This window comes from Gallus gallus, chromosome 2, assembly GCF_016699485.2.
Source record: "Gallus gallus isolate bGalGal1 chromosome 2, bGalGal1.mat.broiler.GRCg7b, whole genome shotgun sequence".
In the NCBI taxonomy this organism is placed as follows: Eukaryota; Metazoa; Chordata; class Aves; order Galliformes; family Phasianidae; genus Gallus; species Gallus gallus.
Genome location: NC_052533.1, coordinates 20241184 through 20257094, shown reverse-complemented (window position 1 = coordinate 20257094; position 15911 = coordinate 20241184). Strand labels below are relative to the sequence as shown.

Below are 15911 nucleotides of genomic sequence, written 5' to 3'. Positions count from 1 at the left end.
AGTGGAGTGGAGGCACACATACTCAGAACAGCACAGGGAAAGAAGTGGAACAGCAGTGACAGTGTGAGTAGATTTCTTCCAAGCTAGAAGCTCTTCATAAATGAACTACTGTGGGTGATACTGGTATGAATGGTGATAGAGGCCTGTGTGTTTCTGTGTGGGGTCTGGTCTTCTGATGGTGATCCTGTGATGAGAGATTTATACTCAGTATGAGCATGACTAATTGGTTTAAAATGCTGTCTGGTTCTTATCTAGATCTGTTTGCTACATTTTAAAGCCATTTAAGTTGAACCAATTATATTGCATCACTATAACTGCATGAGCTTAATTTACTTAATTTCTCCTCTTTCAATTATACAATAAAGCTTCCAATTTCAGGCACACAATTTAATGCTGATTTCTTTTTAAGCCTCATCCAATTCAATAATAACACAGTAATTTTCATTCAAACAAGACTGCACAGAAACTGAAAGCAAGAAAACATTGAGTGCAGCATCAATTCCTCCAGCACAAGCTGGTTTCTATTAATACTTACTGTTGCGACAAGGTGAGTATTCAGCATAGGCACTGAAGTTCTGAATTGCTACATAGCAGGTGCCAACGGGGTCCTTCTCTGGGCTGTCTTTAAGAGTCCTCCAATGATATAAGGGAGCACAAGCCTACCAAAATAGAAACCACACCACACGTACCTTTCTTAACTAATGTACTTGACAAATGCACTTTTTAATAAACAGCTTACAAGGATTCCCTCTGGTATTGTGTCATTCACGCAGTAATGATCATAACATATTGATGAAAGCTAATGCAGGTCCACTGCTTCTTGGAATAACATTATAGCCTGAAAAATAGAGTCTGATCTTTTGCTCATAGCCCTCAGCAGATGAAATCTGACTATAAATCACATTTAAGTGTATGTTACAAATACCTGCTTAGTGTGCTTCACAAGTAATATACTTGCACTGTTACTGCTCACTGCACAGGAATCAGTCCCTTAGGCTGAGCTGTGCATTACACATATTTGGCTGAAGACGTCTCTACTTCTGTCCTGACACGTCTTAAGGTAATGGTTGCTACAGCAGAATTTATTTGATTTTCCTCTTCTGAACAGAAGGAGATCTGTCAGGGTGTTGTGTCACATCGCCTGTCGCAGCCATCAGACTGTCTGCTGTCTTATGAACTCCTAATTAAAAAAACAGAGTTGCCACCTCTACAGAGGCAGCATGGTTGTAATGCATTCAGCAGTCCTTCAGCAAAAACTTTTTTGCTAAATTAGTTTGGTTAGTAGACTAGTATTTCATCTTCTGTGTGCCGGCGGTGGTGTTACAACTATGACAGTCTAAGGATAAAAGATATAGTAGCTGTGTAGAGAGAGAATCTTTTGAAAACAACTCATGTACTTGTAAAAGCACAAATTACAAGCTGTCAGGTATGCAAGTCACTCTCTAGGAGTTCCTGCACCCTAAAACTTTCCAATGGCGGGGGTGGTGGGGCAGAGATACTACCTCCCCCTACAGCCTTGCCTCTGTAAGATACAACCAAATCCTCCCCTGTCTCTCTTTTGCAATGAGAAACCCTCTGGAGAGGCATTGTTATTTACATTACTGTATTGGCCTCACTTTTGCAATCAGTTCCAGCTGGATGAACCGCTGCCTTACTCAGAGCTTACTGGAACAGTCTGAGCTTCTGGAACACCGGGTTAGGGCCAGGGACTCTGAGACATGCTCTTGTCTAGAACAGCTTACGGAACAAAACATGTTAGAGAGCAAAACCAGAGTGCAGCAAAGAGGAATTATGCATCCTATGAGGCTGAGGCGCATTTTGTAGCGTTGAGCAAAATGGATTGAAGAAAGAATTATATATAAACATAACTGTTGACATAAGGCAGTTTATGATTGGATTTTTAGCTTAAAAAAAGCTTCTTCCAGCTTGATGATTTTCTCCCCTTTTAGTCTACAAAGCTTAAAAAAAGAAAAACATCTAGCTTTTCTGTTCAGTCCTTACCCTGAGAAAGCCTGAGGAGAGTTATGAGAAGCAAAACAATGGTTGGTTAGTACTGACACTGTGATGAGGTTTTCTGCTCATGTGATGAAGATTCAGCAAACAGTAACTAAGTGGTATTCTGTTTCAGTTTGTGAACTATTTTCAGTAGAGTACACAAAAGGAAAAGTCTTCAGCTGCTTCTCAGGCTTTCACATCGACAGTTTAGAAAGATGGCATTCTTACAAATACTTTCTGTAATTAGATTTTGAATGGAAAGTGCACGTATAAAAGAATGGTACATGAAGGCATGGAACATGAAGTTTGAGAGCTGTGATAACACTGACACAAGTGGCAGGGAGCTAACAGTACGTGCTAGCTCTGTAACAGAACGGAGTGATGCTTTATTCATTACCTGTTTTATGACAAAATCCTTCTCCAGATTAACCCCAAGGCATACTATTTAAGGGAAAGCACTTCCTTTAGATATTTCTTCCCTTGTAACTACTTTTTAACTAATAATCAGAAATTTTAAGCAAATCTCAACACACAAGTTATTGCTTTGCAGTTGTAAAAATTATAACATATTATCAAATGATTTCTTCATAACAAAATGATTTCAGCAGCATTTCCAATGTAAACTAAAGTAAACTGCAAACAGAGAAAGTCTGTGTGTAAGCAACATCACTACTGCCTTACTAAGCAATAAAGCTGCTCACTCCACGCCAGGCTCCTCTACCAGCAGAGAAAATGCACAGCAAACCTGGAATACAGACACTGCACTTGGAAAGCAATCCTGACTTGGAGCTTTTATATCCTTACTTTTTTGCAGCTCTTCTACCCTATGGCACAGCTGTTTGAAACAATTTAAACATGACAAAATAAGGTCAGTGCTCTCTTACTTATTGATCTGAATAAAAAAATTCTTGGATTCCTCTACATTCTGCATTTAACATCCTTCATAAAGCTTCATAATTTAAAACATTTTTAAGCACATACCTTTCATACAGTTTCCGTGTGTCTCAAAATTATGTCCAGTATTTGCTTTAAAAAAATGATCATTGGCTTCCATAGCCAATATGGCATTCTTCTGTTTTGACATGGCAGCAATATCATCCTCAAGTTATCAGTTCAACCTGACTTTACAGACTGATTTTTTACAAGTTATATACCTTATCTACTTTATAAATTATGCATAATCATAGACTTTCTTCTATAATCTATACACAGAGAGCTATTAAAGATACACATGTGAGAAAAGGTGAACATTATCTCCAAATTAATACCAAACACGGAAGACTTACCACAACTTTTTCTTTATGAGCTTTGACTGTTGCCCCAAACCACTGATTTGTCTTAAATTCAATTGGTTCTCTGGTGCCATTGACTTTAATTTTCCTGTTGTCTGACAAAGAAAGGAGAATTAAGTTGACAGCTTATTTTAAAAAGTATAACCCTGTGAATTACAGATACAAGTGAAAAGACCAAGAGATATATTAATTACATCATATTTACTGTCATCATTCTATATCAGTTTAATATAGAAGGAGTGTTCTACTAACATTTAAGCTTCTCATTGGTGAGAGGAAAATGACTCATTTTCACATGGGAAATTCACATGTGAAAAATCAAAATAATTACACTTGAAGTTCAGAAAAACAACATGAGATGAAACTTCATATTCTGCATCCTCTGTCAACCCCCACCCCTTCCACTCAAAGAAGGAAGGAAGGAAGGAAGGAAGGAAAAGAAAGAGAGAAAGAAAGACAGAGAAGGAAAGGAAAGTTGCACTGGAATTTATGATTGATGAACAGAAATATACAAAAAAAGAGAAAAATCCTCAAAAACTTTTCTCATAGGTGTTGGAAACTCTGAAAAAAAAAAATGTCCATGTTCTGTAATTAATTTTTGTCAAGCAAATGAAATTTCTCAGCATGCATATTCAAGACCCAACACGACAGACAGCAAAGGACTTAGTTTTTAACAGAATTACATGTGTACATACTGCCACAAGAGACAGCTTCTTAATGTTGCTTTATATACACTCTTGCAGATGTCAGCATAAGAGAAGCCATCTGGGCGTAGACTCAAGCCAATTATAATGCATTTCAGGTTTTAATAAAAAGCAGACATCCCTTTCTTTCACCCTTAGTTCTCCGAAGTGAACTGATTTCCCATATGTTCATGAGCTATTCTCTTCCCTTACCAGTCATTCCTAATGAACTTCTCAATTTATACATAAGCAGGACATTACTCCTTTCCCCTGCATTCCCTTCTGCTTGTTCCTGGTTCCTATCAAGAAGGATTGCACAGGAATCAATTCTTTTTATTCTCTTTAAGTGAAAATAAAAAAAAAATACTGTCTACCTTGGAACACAGAAAAAAAAAAAGTAATGTTATTATATTGTATAGATTTATATATATCTTTTACAAATGGAGGGAAAATGCAGCTGATGTATCTGTCCCTTTTAAAAAGCCAGCACTTCCTGGGATTTGGCCAACAGCACAGAGGAGATGTCTGAATCCTTTCCGTGGATGTTGGGTCAGTGGTTACCTCAGCCTGTGATAACCTCATAAATGCTACAAACATTAAGAAAAGGACATTATACTTGGAGAAAAGGGAGATCTCACCTCTGTATTTTTCTAATAGCAAACATGAAAGTCAAATGAGAAGGGATATGTACAAGTTTGAAAAGCCTCTGAGAAAGTGTCTCCCCTCATAGAAGTAATAGTTTCAGTACCGTGAAACTGCAGAAGCTAATAAGGAAACTCACGCTCAGAGTACTCATAGGAGAGAGACGAATTTCAGCAACATTACATCTTTAAAATTCAGAAAGAATCATTTTAAATAATCCCAGAACAACTGACTTTTTAAATACGTTTTACTTACTTTAGATCAACACTTTAAGAGAGTGGCAGTCGGCAACTTTGACACTGCGTTGTGGGAGCTGCCTGCTTTCACCTAGCTGTTGGCGGGGCCACTTCTCATCACTTTTCCCACTGAGGACCCTCACAACCAGTTTCAAACTTAAAAAGACCTCGATTGCCTACCGGCAAAATATACTGAAATTTGAGAAAAGGTTACATTTTAAAACTGGGACGACTGTTTGCGGAATTTATAAAAATCATGGCAGAATTGACCAGTAAATCTGCAAGAACTGTAGTCCTTCCTCCTTAGTGGCATAAGGTGTAGTATGAGCCCCTCATCATGAGGCATGGGATTTGTATTATAAAATAATTAGCAAAACGTCACGCACTCGAATTAGTAAATAGGTAGCTTCTCCCCCTCTCCCAGATACAAATCTTTTCACAGGAATTCTCTGATCACATTTGTTCAGGACTCTCACTGGAGCTACGAAATCATCTGCTCGCTTCCTGAGGTTGTGCTTTAAAATACAGTTTATATATAAGAAACAAACAGTATTTCAGATTGTTGTAAAACAAATACCGCTTCCCTGTATCTTTATCAAAATGAAGCTATAAGCACAATTAGCCTGGGTGACTACATGTGGACTGCTATTACTGTGCACTGGCTGCACTGAGTTAGACAGCAAGGCTCCAAACGAGGATACTCATAAATGCCCCACGCCGATCACCACATACACCTGAGGGCACGATCTGCTGCACAGTTCTCATCCAAAAACACACACCTGGGAAGGCCAGATGAACCGTGGCCTAAAAAAGAACCTTCTTTTATTTTTATCTGACTACAGAGAACCAAGGATGATGGGCTTGGAGCAGCTAGGCTCACATAAAAGCTACTTCTTTGTCAGATAAATGACACTCTGGTTTTCAGAAAACAATGCAGTTATTTCTGTCTTTGGCACATTCCTCAGAATAGTGCTATCTAAGTGCTTTGAAAAATAACATGTCGGTATCCTGACAATACCACTGTAAGACTGTAAAATCTCTCTCTTGGTGTTATTTATGAGGATCTGAGGCCTGCATGCTGTCTCTACAGCTATACTTCTGTGAGCAACAAAGCTTGGCTTGCATTCAGGTTGCACACAGATGTCATCTTCTCTTCTGGAGGAACATGTCTGGCCCCTTTTAGAACCGAGACCATGCTATCTCGTGTCCTGACACGTGATGCCAACACGAAGATTGCTGGGCCACAAGGCAGCAGCTGGGCCAGGCACACGGCGCTCGGGCCTGCCTGCAGCACTGCCCAGCCGTGCCTGAGCCCCAGCTGGATCACCTCAGAGCCAGCCCAGGAGCTGTTCCAGATGCTCAGCAGTCTGGATGACTCTCAGACTTGGCTTAAACGGCAGCCTTGGAGTCACTCTCAATTGTACTGGCTAAAACAGTACTGCAAGCTAAGGACCAGCCAAGCAAGAGTATGCAAAGAGCAGTGATGTCTGTATTTAGATTTAGGTGCAAAGACAAAATTAAACAACATTTCAGCAACCCTAAATAATCTCATTTTCTGCTGCAGGAGCCAAAACTCCCATGCACTGGTGTTACACCTCAGTCCAGCCTAAGGAGCAGTACTGCAGGCAGTGAAACATGGTTCTCAAAATCAGTGTTCCTTTCTCCACTGTTTTGGACTTGAGCTACCTGGGGCTACCAAAGGGAAGGAGGCCTCTGTAGTATCTGGACAAGTAGAAAAAATTGAATCCAGACAGAAAAAAAGCAAACCTATGTAAGAACAACAGAACAGAGATTCATTTCTAGGAACTGAAGCCTGAACCTGGAATAAATGTAAATGCCAATCCATCATTTGCACATATGACTAAATTTGGCACTTTCTACTGGGCTTGGTCTCCTCTCAGCCACTAAGTAAGCACATTAAAAACTCTTCTAACAGGCACGACCCAAGCACTGCTCTTGTAAATATTTCTTCGTTGTATTAATCAAATATTAGAAAATAATTAATTGATTAGAAATTAATGAGAAATACATATTTGCAGACACCAATAGTGGCTCACTGTGGTTCATTTAGTAATTGAAAACTAAAAGTAAAAAGTCAGCATCCCCTGTGATTAGAAAATACTCACATGAACACAAGCAAAATATTTAAAACAAACAACACAGGAAAACGATGCTTCTAATCATATTATTCTAATATGATAGACGTGTAACTCTTTCAGGTCAGTTCTCAGGCATCAGAAACTTTGAAAAGTATTATCTTCAATGGCTCTCGTGTGCAAGTTTGCATGTATGCACTGGAATGGGTAAACACAGACAGCTACTCAACAGGCATCTGCTGAAGGCTCTGTTGACTGCCCTGTGCCTACTCAGACTGCAGCCAGGGTGGCAAATCCCTTTTCAGTAGCAGTTTTGATACATGAATGTATTTAAGCATGGCCATATGTGTAAATGAATATACGAAATATAAAATCTTATATATATGTATACGACACATACTTGTGTATACATGCAGAGTGAAGCTGAAAAATCAGCTCCATCTATGCAATTTTTCAATAAGAATATATAAACATTAAAAACATTTACATTTTTATAAGTACGTATTGGTCAAAGAAAGCAAATATCTCCCTCATAACAGGACAATGCTTGGAATACTATGTCCAGTTTTCAGATACCAGTACAAGACTTGCAGCTGAAGGAGAAAGCAAAGGAGGGCCTAAGAGTCATGAGCCACTACAGCAGTTTGCTCAGAGAGGCTGCGATGTGTCCATCCTTTGGCAGGTTCAGAACTTGGCTACACAAGGCTCCAAGCAACCTACTTTATGTTTGAACTTTGAAGCCCTGCTGTACTGACAGGGTCATGTCTTGCAGGAAGGAAAAGAGAGAAAGGAGTTTGTACAGGCACAGAGGGCCCCATATCCTAGAATCGAGGGAGGAGAGGAGATGGCAATGATTTCTTTTGATATCATCACCATCAAAAATTCAAATGATAGCACCCATTACTAAACCATAATAATATCCACAGGGCCATTGATATGATGTCTTTAGCTGAGAGGCAGAACACAAATGCAAGACTAAAGGCAAGCAAGTTGCCTTCAGTGTTATCACTATGGAAAAAAGACTCCACAGTGCTGAGACAGTAAGGGCATGCAAAACCCCTACATGACGAGGAGAGCTGCCTCTGTTTTTATATTTATCTGATTCTGCAAACATCTATTTAATTTCTGGTTTTGTATCATGCCTTAGATTCTACTCATATGAGTTATTTTAATTTGATAGATCATATCTGAAGAGCTTTATTTGGACTTTCATTCCACAAATCAAGAAAAAAAAAAGAATCATCAAATCCAACAGGATTTTTTGTCTGAGTACAATCTGATCAAAAACAAATCAAGACCTCAGGGCATGAACTAACACAGCTAAGGGTATTTTTTCCCTTCTTTAGATAATGTTGAGATTTATAAAAGAAACCGACAAGGGTCCATTATAAATCAGAATGCTACAAGTGAACCGTGAGGCTCCAGATAAGGTCTTTCTGGCAGATTCACTGAAATGTGTCAGCATTTAAAAGTGCAACAAAATTCTCCCTCAGCATTTTCTTTTGAGATGTAAATTCTTTTACAACAGGATTCTAAGTTCTCCTCGGGATCTTACCAACTTTACAGCTAATGATTTTTTCATGTAACTGAATCTCTTGAGTCCCACAATACATCCTTTCCTTATACAGTACCTGGGTTCTGTTACCATCAGCTCAACTGCTGGCCAAATTAGCTCATGATTTTAATCAACTGCACATTTGGCCGTGACTGACCTGCATTCCCCTTACCTGTTCTTCTTCAGAGTCTGTCCAAATGCTCTCCTGTTAGTTTAGAAAATATAACTTATTTTTACAAAACTGGTGAAGATGACTGACAGTGAAGACAGTACTATAGTGAGACTTAGGGCAAGCGTTTAAAGTCCTGCCCTTGGAGCTAATTTAAAACATGAGAACTTGTTCCAGTTTGTTTAGTACCACCATTAAAAATAACCATTATAATGAGTTCCTGAAATATGAAGTATTAGTTTTTTAACAGCTCTCAAATGCAACAGTGTGCTTCAGCGGGCATTAAAGTTTGCTCCTGGCTGCAGGATGCTTTGAGTACTTCAGAAGTTCTCCAGTTAATCAAACAGGGAGAGCTTTCTTCGTATTGCTCTCCTGCTACCTCTTCTGGCAGCCTTAAGAAAAAGCATCCCGATTAAACACGAGGACTTTGGAGTTGTACCTCAGCGCCAAGCAGAAATGGTCATGGTAAAACTCTTTTCATAATGGAGAAACTGAAAAGGAGAAGTTAGTTTCATGTAGCTAGGGGAGGAAATCCAGATCGTATCCCCTCATTATAATCCCAATGCTTGTTCCCCTGTCCTCTCATCAAGTTTCAAAGAGTATCTCTGCCTTCCACTGCAGTGCAGTAGGACAGTTTTATGGAGCAGGATAACAAGGAAGAGTCCCTGCCCTTCAGTCTGTATTTCCTGGGGTAAGGCAATACTAAAAGCCCTTCCGTTATACTTTACATCAGTCCCTTGCTGCAAAGAAATTGGTTAATGCACTGGTTGTGTTCTAAGGGGCAGTGCTTTCAGCTTCCTCCCAAGGTTTCAGGAGCTGTGAGGGAATGCAGTCAGTGCTGCATCAGCAGGAGGAAACACAGTTTCTGTTAAAGCCCCTTCTTGGCTGCAGGCCATATCACTGTTCCACTCATACGGGAATGTCCTGCTACATGACTTGTGTATGGATGGACGGACTCAATTCCCAAGGCATGCCAAAATTTCATCTTCCTTCTTCCTCTGCCCCCTGGCAGAAACAATTTATTACATCAAGAGGACTAACTACTGATGTAAGTTTGCAAGCAGATACCCTCAGTGCTTTGGAAATGCCTGGACTGAATACTCTGAAGAACAAATACAGTGACCTGAGGAGATTAGGGACACTCTGGGAGAATTCCCAGTAGAACAACATCAGTTAAGTGGTAGGACTTTCAGGCATGAGCTGCAGATAGTCCTGAACCTCTGCTAAGTCCGCCATCTTCTCTCCAGAATAGCTTAGTCCACAAACACATCCACATTAGCACAAGTTAAGCAGCTGCTCATAGCACTCAGACCAGACTGTGCATCGTAACGTACTGATGGTGCCACAGAGGTGATTTCAGGAGTAGTCTTGAGTATCAGTGCTAGCAGTAGGGAACCTTGTTTATGTTTGACTGCTAGAACACAGTACCCTGAAGTAATGACAAAGTGTTATAAGTGTTTGCATACCTTTCATGGGCTATTGAGCAAATATTGTGTGTTCCCATTAGGTATACATTAGTAACCAACACAATGCCTAATTCCACATGCAGTCTTAGTTTCTGAGATAAAAAGGGGTGATAGAACTTCACAAGCTACAGGGATTTGTCTCTTGTCATTTAAGGTCTACAGGAGACAAAGCACAGTTTAGTCTCCAGAGTGATGGCAGGGAGGTTGGGGACACCTTGACAGTGACTGAGTGCAGCTCCTGCAGTGTCACATCTCCATTCCTTGGGGAAAAATGGAAGTTGTGTTACACCAGTGTTGGGATGGCAGATCCAGTGGGGCTTCGCACCTCTATTCTACCTTCAGGACTCCATGGTACGGAGGATAAAGAATAGCTTTCTTTAAAATAAACTTGTAGTTGTCTTCAAAGTAGGAAGATGTTAGTCAGAAGAAGATAAAGTTGTCACCGTTACAGACTACAGGACCAAAGCCGATCCTGTCTCAGTGTTTCCCACCCTAGTATTAACCTAAGCTAGCCTCAGTTTTTCACTAAGGTGTCTATTAACCACTTGGTTCCCTCAAATCACTCTCTGAAAAAAAAAAATCTTTCCTCTGTCTAAAGTGAGATATCCATTCATTCAATAAACATGCTGGAATCAGTAAAATGAGGGGAAAATATAAATTAGTACAAAGCAACCCCTCACCTGTAATGCCTTGATATTAGGGAATGGCTAGAAACTTGACTGAAGTCACCACAGAAAACTAGTCATTGCCATCACTTCCTAAATTTAGGAGGAACAAGATATTAATAGCTCTAAGACAAATAATAACATGCTTGCAAATGGTGGAAACCTTGAAATTAGGTCCATTTTCCATCTGGATACTGTGAAATAATCTGTACAGTTACATAAGAGTTTCATTTGTTAGGTGCCCACTTACAGACCTGTTTCCACCATGCAACGTTGGCCCTATGACATTACAGGATGACTTGCAATGACTGCACACTCCAGCACCCGCAGTCGGCAGCAGAGATGCTCTGCTTGTGAGGTAATTCCTCTGTTAAGGCACTGGAGGAAGATGAAAAAATCCATGACCCACTTCCCATGGTGATCTTTGTCAGCCTAAAGTCACTTCTTTCTGTTTCTGAGAATAAATATAAAAATGGGAATATCAATACAAAACGGCAGTGATGGCAATCCTCAGTGACACTGAAGGGAGAAGGCACAGTGAGTACAAGGTGCCACCAGAAGAAAGAGCCATGATTTGAAAATACCACTAGTATTTAAAAGGAGCAGCTAACTCCAGCTTGGCACACAGTGGTCAGAGGCTTCGACAGGAACTGCACGTAAAGAAAAGCTAAAGGAGACTCATCCAGGCTAGAGCTCACATGGACTGCTCTGGGGAGAATGTGGTAAAGATGGAAGACTTGACCCAGTAAGTAAAGTATTTTGGAGAGAAAATAGTGACACAAAATACACATCTGTACTTCAGAAAAAGGAATAATCCATGGACCATTCAGGAGATGGTCTTTATGTTTCTGGTACTGAAGACTGGGTGTTTTTACCAGCTATGCAAACATTCCTGGGGTTCTTGTCTATGAGGCCAGCACCGAGTTGTGTGAAATGACACCTTAATTGCCCTCAGTACCTGAATTGGACATGCAGTGGTTACCCTGCCCAACTCATCTGTGCTGCAGTCACACATCCATGTGCAGTGCGTTTACGTTCACACAATGAGCATCTTGCCTAACTTCAACTGCCTGCAAGTCAGGTGTCTACCCAGAGGATACAAAATGCCTCAGGTAGACTGAAGGAATAACGCTTTGGAGATGCTGAGCTCTCTGCCCAATTTGGACAACCACGTGGTACAGCACAAAGCCATGTAGCTGTTCCTGGGGAGCTGGACCAGATGATTTTTAAGGGTCCTTTCCAGCTCTAACCATTCAATGATTTGGTGATGCTAACTCAAACCGGCAGCGTCTCCATTCAAACACAACGTCTGCAAATAAGAGTATGGAGTTGCCCTAAGCCTCTTCAGTGAACTTTCGTGGAGTTTCCCACAGGAAAGCCAGATGTCATTCTGCTTTTCATCACCAGATTTCCCTTCATTTTTCAAAACTCCCCTTTAAAAAGCGATGGGATTTTCACTTGTTCTGAAAGTTTTCTATTCAAATCTACAAGGAATTTGTGTAGATAATGTATTCATCTTCTGCTACATGAACTATCTAACCATAAGATGGAAAGAAAGGAATATTTGCTCTACTAATTTTATTAGTATTACAATAAAGATATGGAAGGCGTTCCGTGTCCATACATTCCCATCTACATATAAGTTACGATCTACACCATGTTACACACCTAAGTAGACACGTGCACATCAAATACTGCACCCAGAGCAGGAGCCCGGGGTGTGTCTGGAAGAATGTCCAGATGTGAGGGGAGCTCTGAGAGGGGTTTGTAGTGACGAGCACAGCCGTAGGACATGTGGCTGGCTGGGGGTGGAAGGGGTGAAAGACTGCTGTGAAGGGGTGAAGGACTGCACTCGCTGCACTTAAGCTCTTCTAATTTAATTTGTGCTCTTAGAAAAAGGCTGAACAGCATTGCGTTTGCATTTGAATACACCCTAAATGCTAAGATTAAATATAACCTAACGAATCGTATCTTTTGTTTAACGACTGAACTGTCAAATACCGCCTAAATTAAACCAATCCATTTTTATGTCCCTGGGAACGCTCAGTTTAAATTATTTTCAAGACCTATAAAGAGACAACAGAAAACATAAACAGCTTGACTTGCTTAAAACGTGTGTTCTCCCTAATTAAATAGGAAACATCTGTCTCGGGATTCTGGAAGTGGCTACGATGTACTCACACTGAGCCTAAAGCAGCCTGCATCCAGCCCGAGCTGCTCTAGAGGAGACCCCTCGCTGTCTGCGAGGAGCTGAGCGAGCAGCGGCTCCCGGGGCGCTCCATCCCTCCCAGCCGCGCACCGCCGACGCGAGCAGCGGTCCGAGCGGCCGCTCGGTGCCCGCACACGGCCCCGCAGAGCACTTACTCGTGTTATCGAAGGGGATCTGCCTGCAGCGCGCGGCCGGCCAGCCGCAGTGGTACACCGCTCCTCCTTCCACGATGTCCGGCTGCGTGGTGTTGGCTCGGGGAGCTCCCACCAGGACGCTGACCCTGCGGAGCACGCTCGCGAATCACCGGCGGAGCGGGGGGCTCGGCGCCGACGCGGGACCGGGGGCTGTCGCCCCGCCGCCCCCGCCCCGGGATTCACCCCCGCAGCCCGCCCGCCGCCAGCACCGGCACTCACGTGCTGGGGTCGGGGATGTAGAAGTCCACCGAGTACCCGAAGTAGCTGCCGGGCGGCCCGCTGTACACCGTCAGCTTCTCCTCGTCCAGGTTGAAGGCCGACGCCGGCGCGCAGAGCAGGGCTGACAGGAGGAGCAGCGGGCGCGGCGGCTGCCGGCGCGGCATCCTCGTCCCCTGCGCGGCTCGCGGCGGCCGGGAGCAGCGCCGGAGCGGAGCGGAGCGGCGCAGCGCTGGGCTGCCTGCGGCGGGGCGGGCGGCTGCAGGGCGGCTCGGCCCCGCTCACTCCGCCGTGCCGCGCGGAGAGCCGCCCTCCGGCGCCCCCTGGCGGTCCGTGGAGACGGAGGGAGGGAGGGAGGGAGGGAGGGAGAGTCGGAGGTGAGGTCGTGCCTCGGTGCCCCGTCGGAGAAAAGCCGGCGGCGCGGCGGCCCCCGGCGCTCTCTTAACTTTCCCCCTTAGCTCTGCCCAGCAGTCACTCTGCGTGCGCAGCCTCTCCGCAGCGGAGCTAAGGCTGACGGCTTTCACATGAATGTCCTTCCACTTCCAGTATGTTCAGGAGTTTGAACTGAAGGGTCTGATAATTGAACAGTGCCTTTTTAGGCAGCTTGAACACATGGGAAAAAATAAAAATAAAAATAAAAATAGACCTTCATCAGACTGCTATGCAACCACCAATGTGGGCATTCATATTAAAAAAAATACATATGCAAAAAGCCCAAATCTCTTACCACAGCACAGATGTAAACCCAACCCCACCCTACAGAACACATTAGTATCCTAGAATGGCTCGCATTCCCATAGAATAGTGGAATCGTGGAGCAATTAGGTTTGGAAGAGATCTCAACCACCACCAGTCCCACCCCTGTGCCATGGGCAGGACTGCCCCCCACTGCATCAGGCTGCCCAGGGCCACATCCTTGAGCACCTCCAGTGATGCGGCACCCAGAGGTTCTCTGCACGGCAGTGCCGGTGCCTCATCATCCTCTGAGTAAAGAATTTTCACCTAATATCTAACCTAAATCTTCCCTTTTTTAAACCATTATCCCTTCTGCCATCAATACGTGCCTCAGTCAAAAGTCCATCTTTCATATAGGCCCTTTTTAAATATTGAAAGGCTGCAGTGGGATCTCCCCAGAGCCTTTTCTTGTAGAGGCTGAACAGCACCGGTGCCATCAGCCTTTCTCAATAGCAGAGTGCTCCAGCCCTCTGAGCATCCTCATGGTTTCCTCTGGACCCACTCCAACATTTCCACATCTTTCTTGTGCCGGGGGCCCCAGAGCTGTCTGTGGTGCTCCAGATGCTGTATGCACAGAGGTGGAGCGGGACGGTGAGAAGCATCTCCCTCACTTTACTGACCACACTTCTTTTGAAGCAACCCAGGACATAGTTGACTTTCTGGGATGTAAGTGTGCACTGCTGGCTCATGCCTGATTTTTCATCCACCAGGAACTCTCAAATCCTTGGGATGGCCCCAACTCAGATGCAGCAACTCGTGCTTAGCCTCGTTGAACTCCATGAGGCTGGAGGGGCTTACCTCTCAAGCCTGTCCAGGTCCCTCTGGATGGTGTTCCTTCCTTCCCTCATGCTGACCACACTGCACTGAGTGATGTCATCCACAAAATTCCTGAAGGTGCCCTTGATCCCACTGTCCGTATCATTAACAACGATATCAAACTGCATCAGTCCCAACACAGACCCCCGAGGCACATCCCTGGTCACCGGGCTCTGAGCTGTTCACCTCATCTTTCTGCATGTGGTCATCATTAGCAGCTAGGAATTTCCTCTCTAAGTGTCTCTGTTGGTGCTCACCTGGCCATAAAACCTTCCTCAGCTGAAGGGAGGACCCTTCAGAGGGCTGTGCTGCTGTGGGCCCACACCAAAGCTCAGTGCAGGAGCAGGTGTCATGCCTCTGTTCTCACAGAAACGGTCAGTGCTACATTGCTGAATTGAGCTTCTAGAAAGCTCCTCTTACAAGTTCTTCATAAAAGTAATTAAAAACAATGAGGCTGTGTAGTGCCCATTTTGAATTGCTTTGCCCCAGCAAGCCTCCCGGCAGTGTTGTAGCTGTTTTTTGGGTGCTTCTATGTGGAGCCAGGAGTTGGAGTTGATGATCCTTATGGGTCCCTTCCAGTTCAGGATATGCTTTGACTCTGTGTAAAAGCACGTCTGCCTGATAACGCTCCCTTCCCCAACAAGGCTAAATGGGACACGGCACTGCGTCTTGAAAGGATGCATTTCTGTTTTGTTCTGATCTATTCAAAGATAGGAAGAAAACGAAAAGAAAAAAAAAAAAGAAAGCCAGCATTTTAATTTCTGCTTAATCCACCCTATTTGAACTAAAAGATTTGTTTTGCAGCATTTATAACACAGATGTGTCCAAAAATATCAGAGAAAGTTCAGAAAAATTGAGAACATTCAGAATGAAACCCATTTATAAACATGCACCAGCAGAGCATACCTATGAAAGCAGAGTTGTTTGTTTTGTTCTGAGGCT

General features: G+C 43.1%; 1 protein-coding gene across 2 annotated transcripts in view; it reads right to left on the bottom strand.

Moving 5' to 3' along the window:
• Nucleotides 1-13660, bottom strand: part of ITGA8 (integrin subunit alpha 8) — a 100869-nt gene extending 87209 nt beyond the window's left edge. For both annotated transcript variants that reach the window (NM_205288.3, XM_015281310.4), the window contains exons 1-4: nt 13422-13660; nt 13164-13288; nt 3282-3382; nt 536-659 (exon numbers count right to left, since the gene is read on the bottom strand). In NM_205288.3, the coding sequence (NP_990619.2) occupies nt 536-659; nt 3282-3382; nt 13164-13288; nt 13422-13585 (514 nt within the window). In that variant the 5' untranslated portion in view covers nt 13586-13660. The remainder of the gene's footprint in view (nt 1-535; nt 660-3281; nt 3383-13163; nt 13289-13421) is intronic.
• Between the last annotated feature and the right edge of the window lie 2251 nt (nt 13661-15911).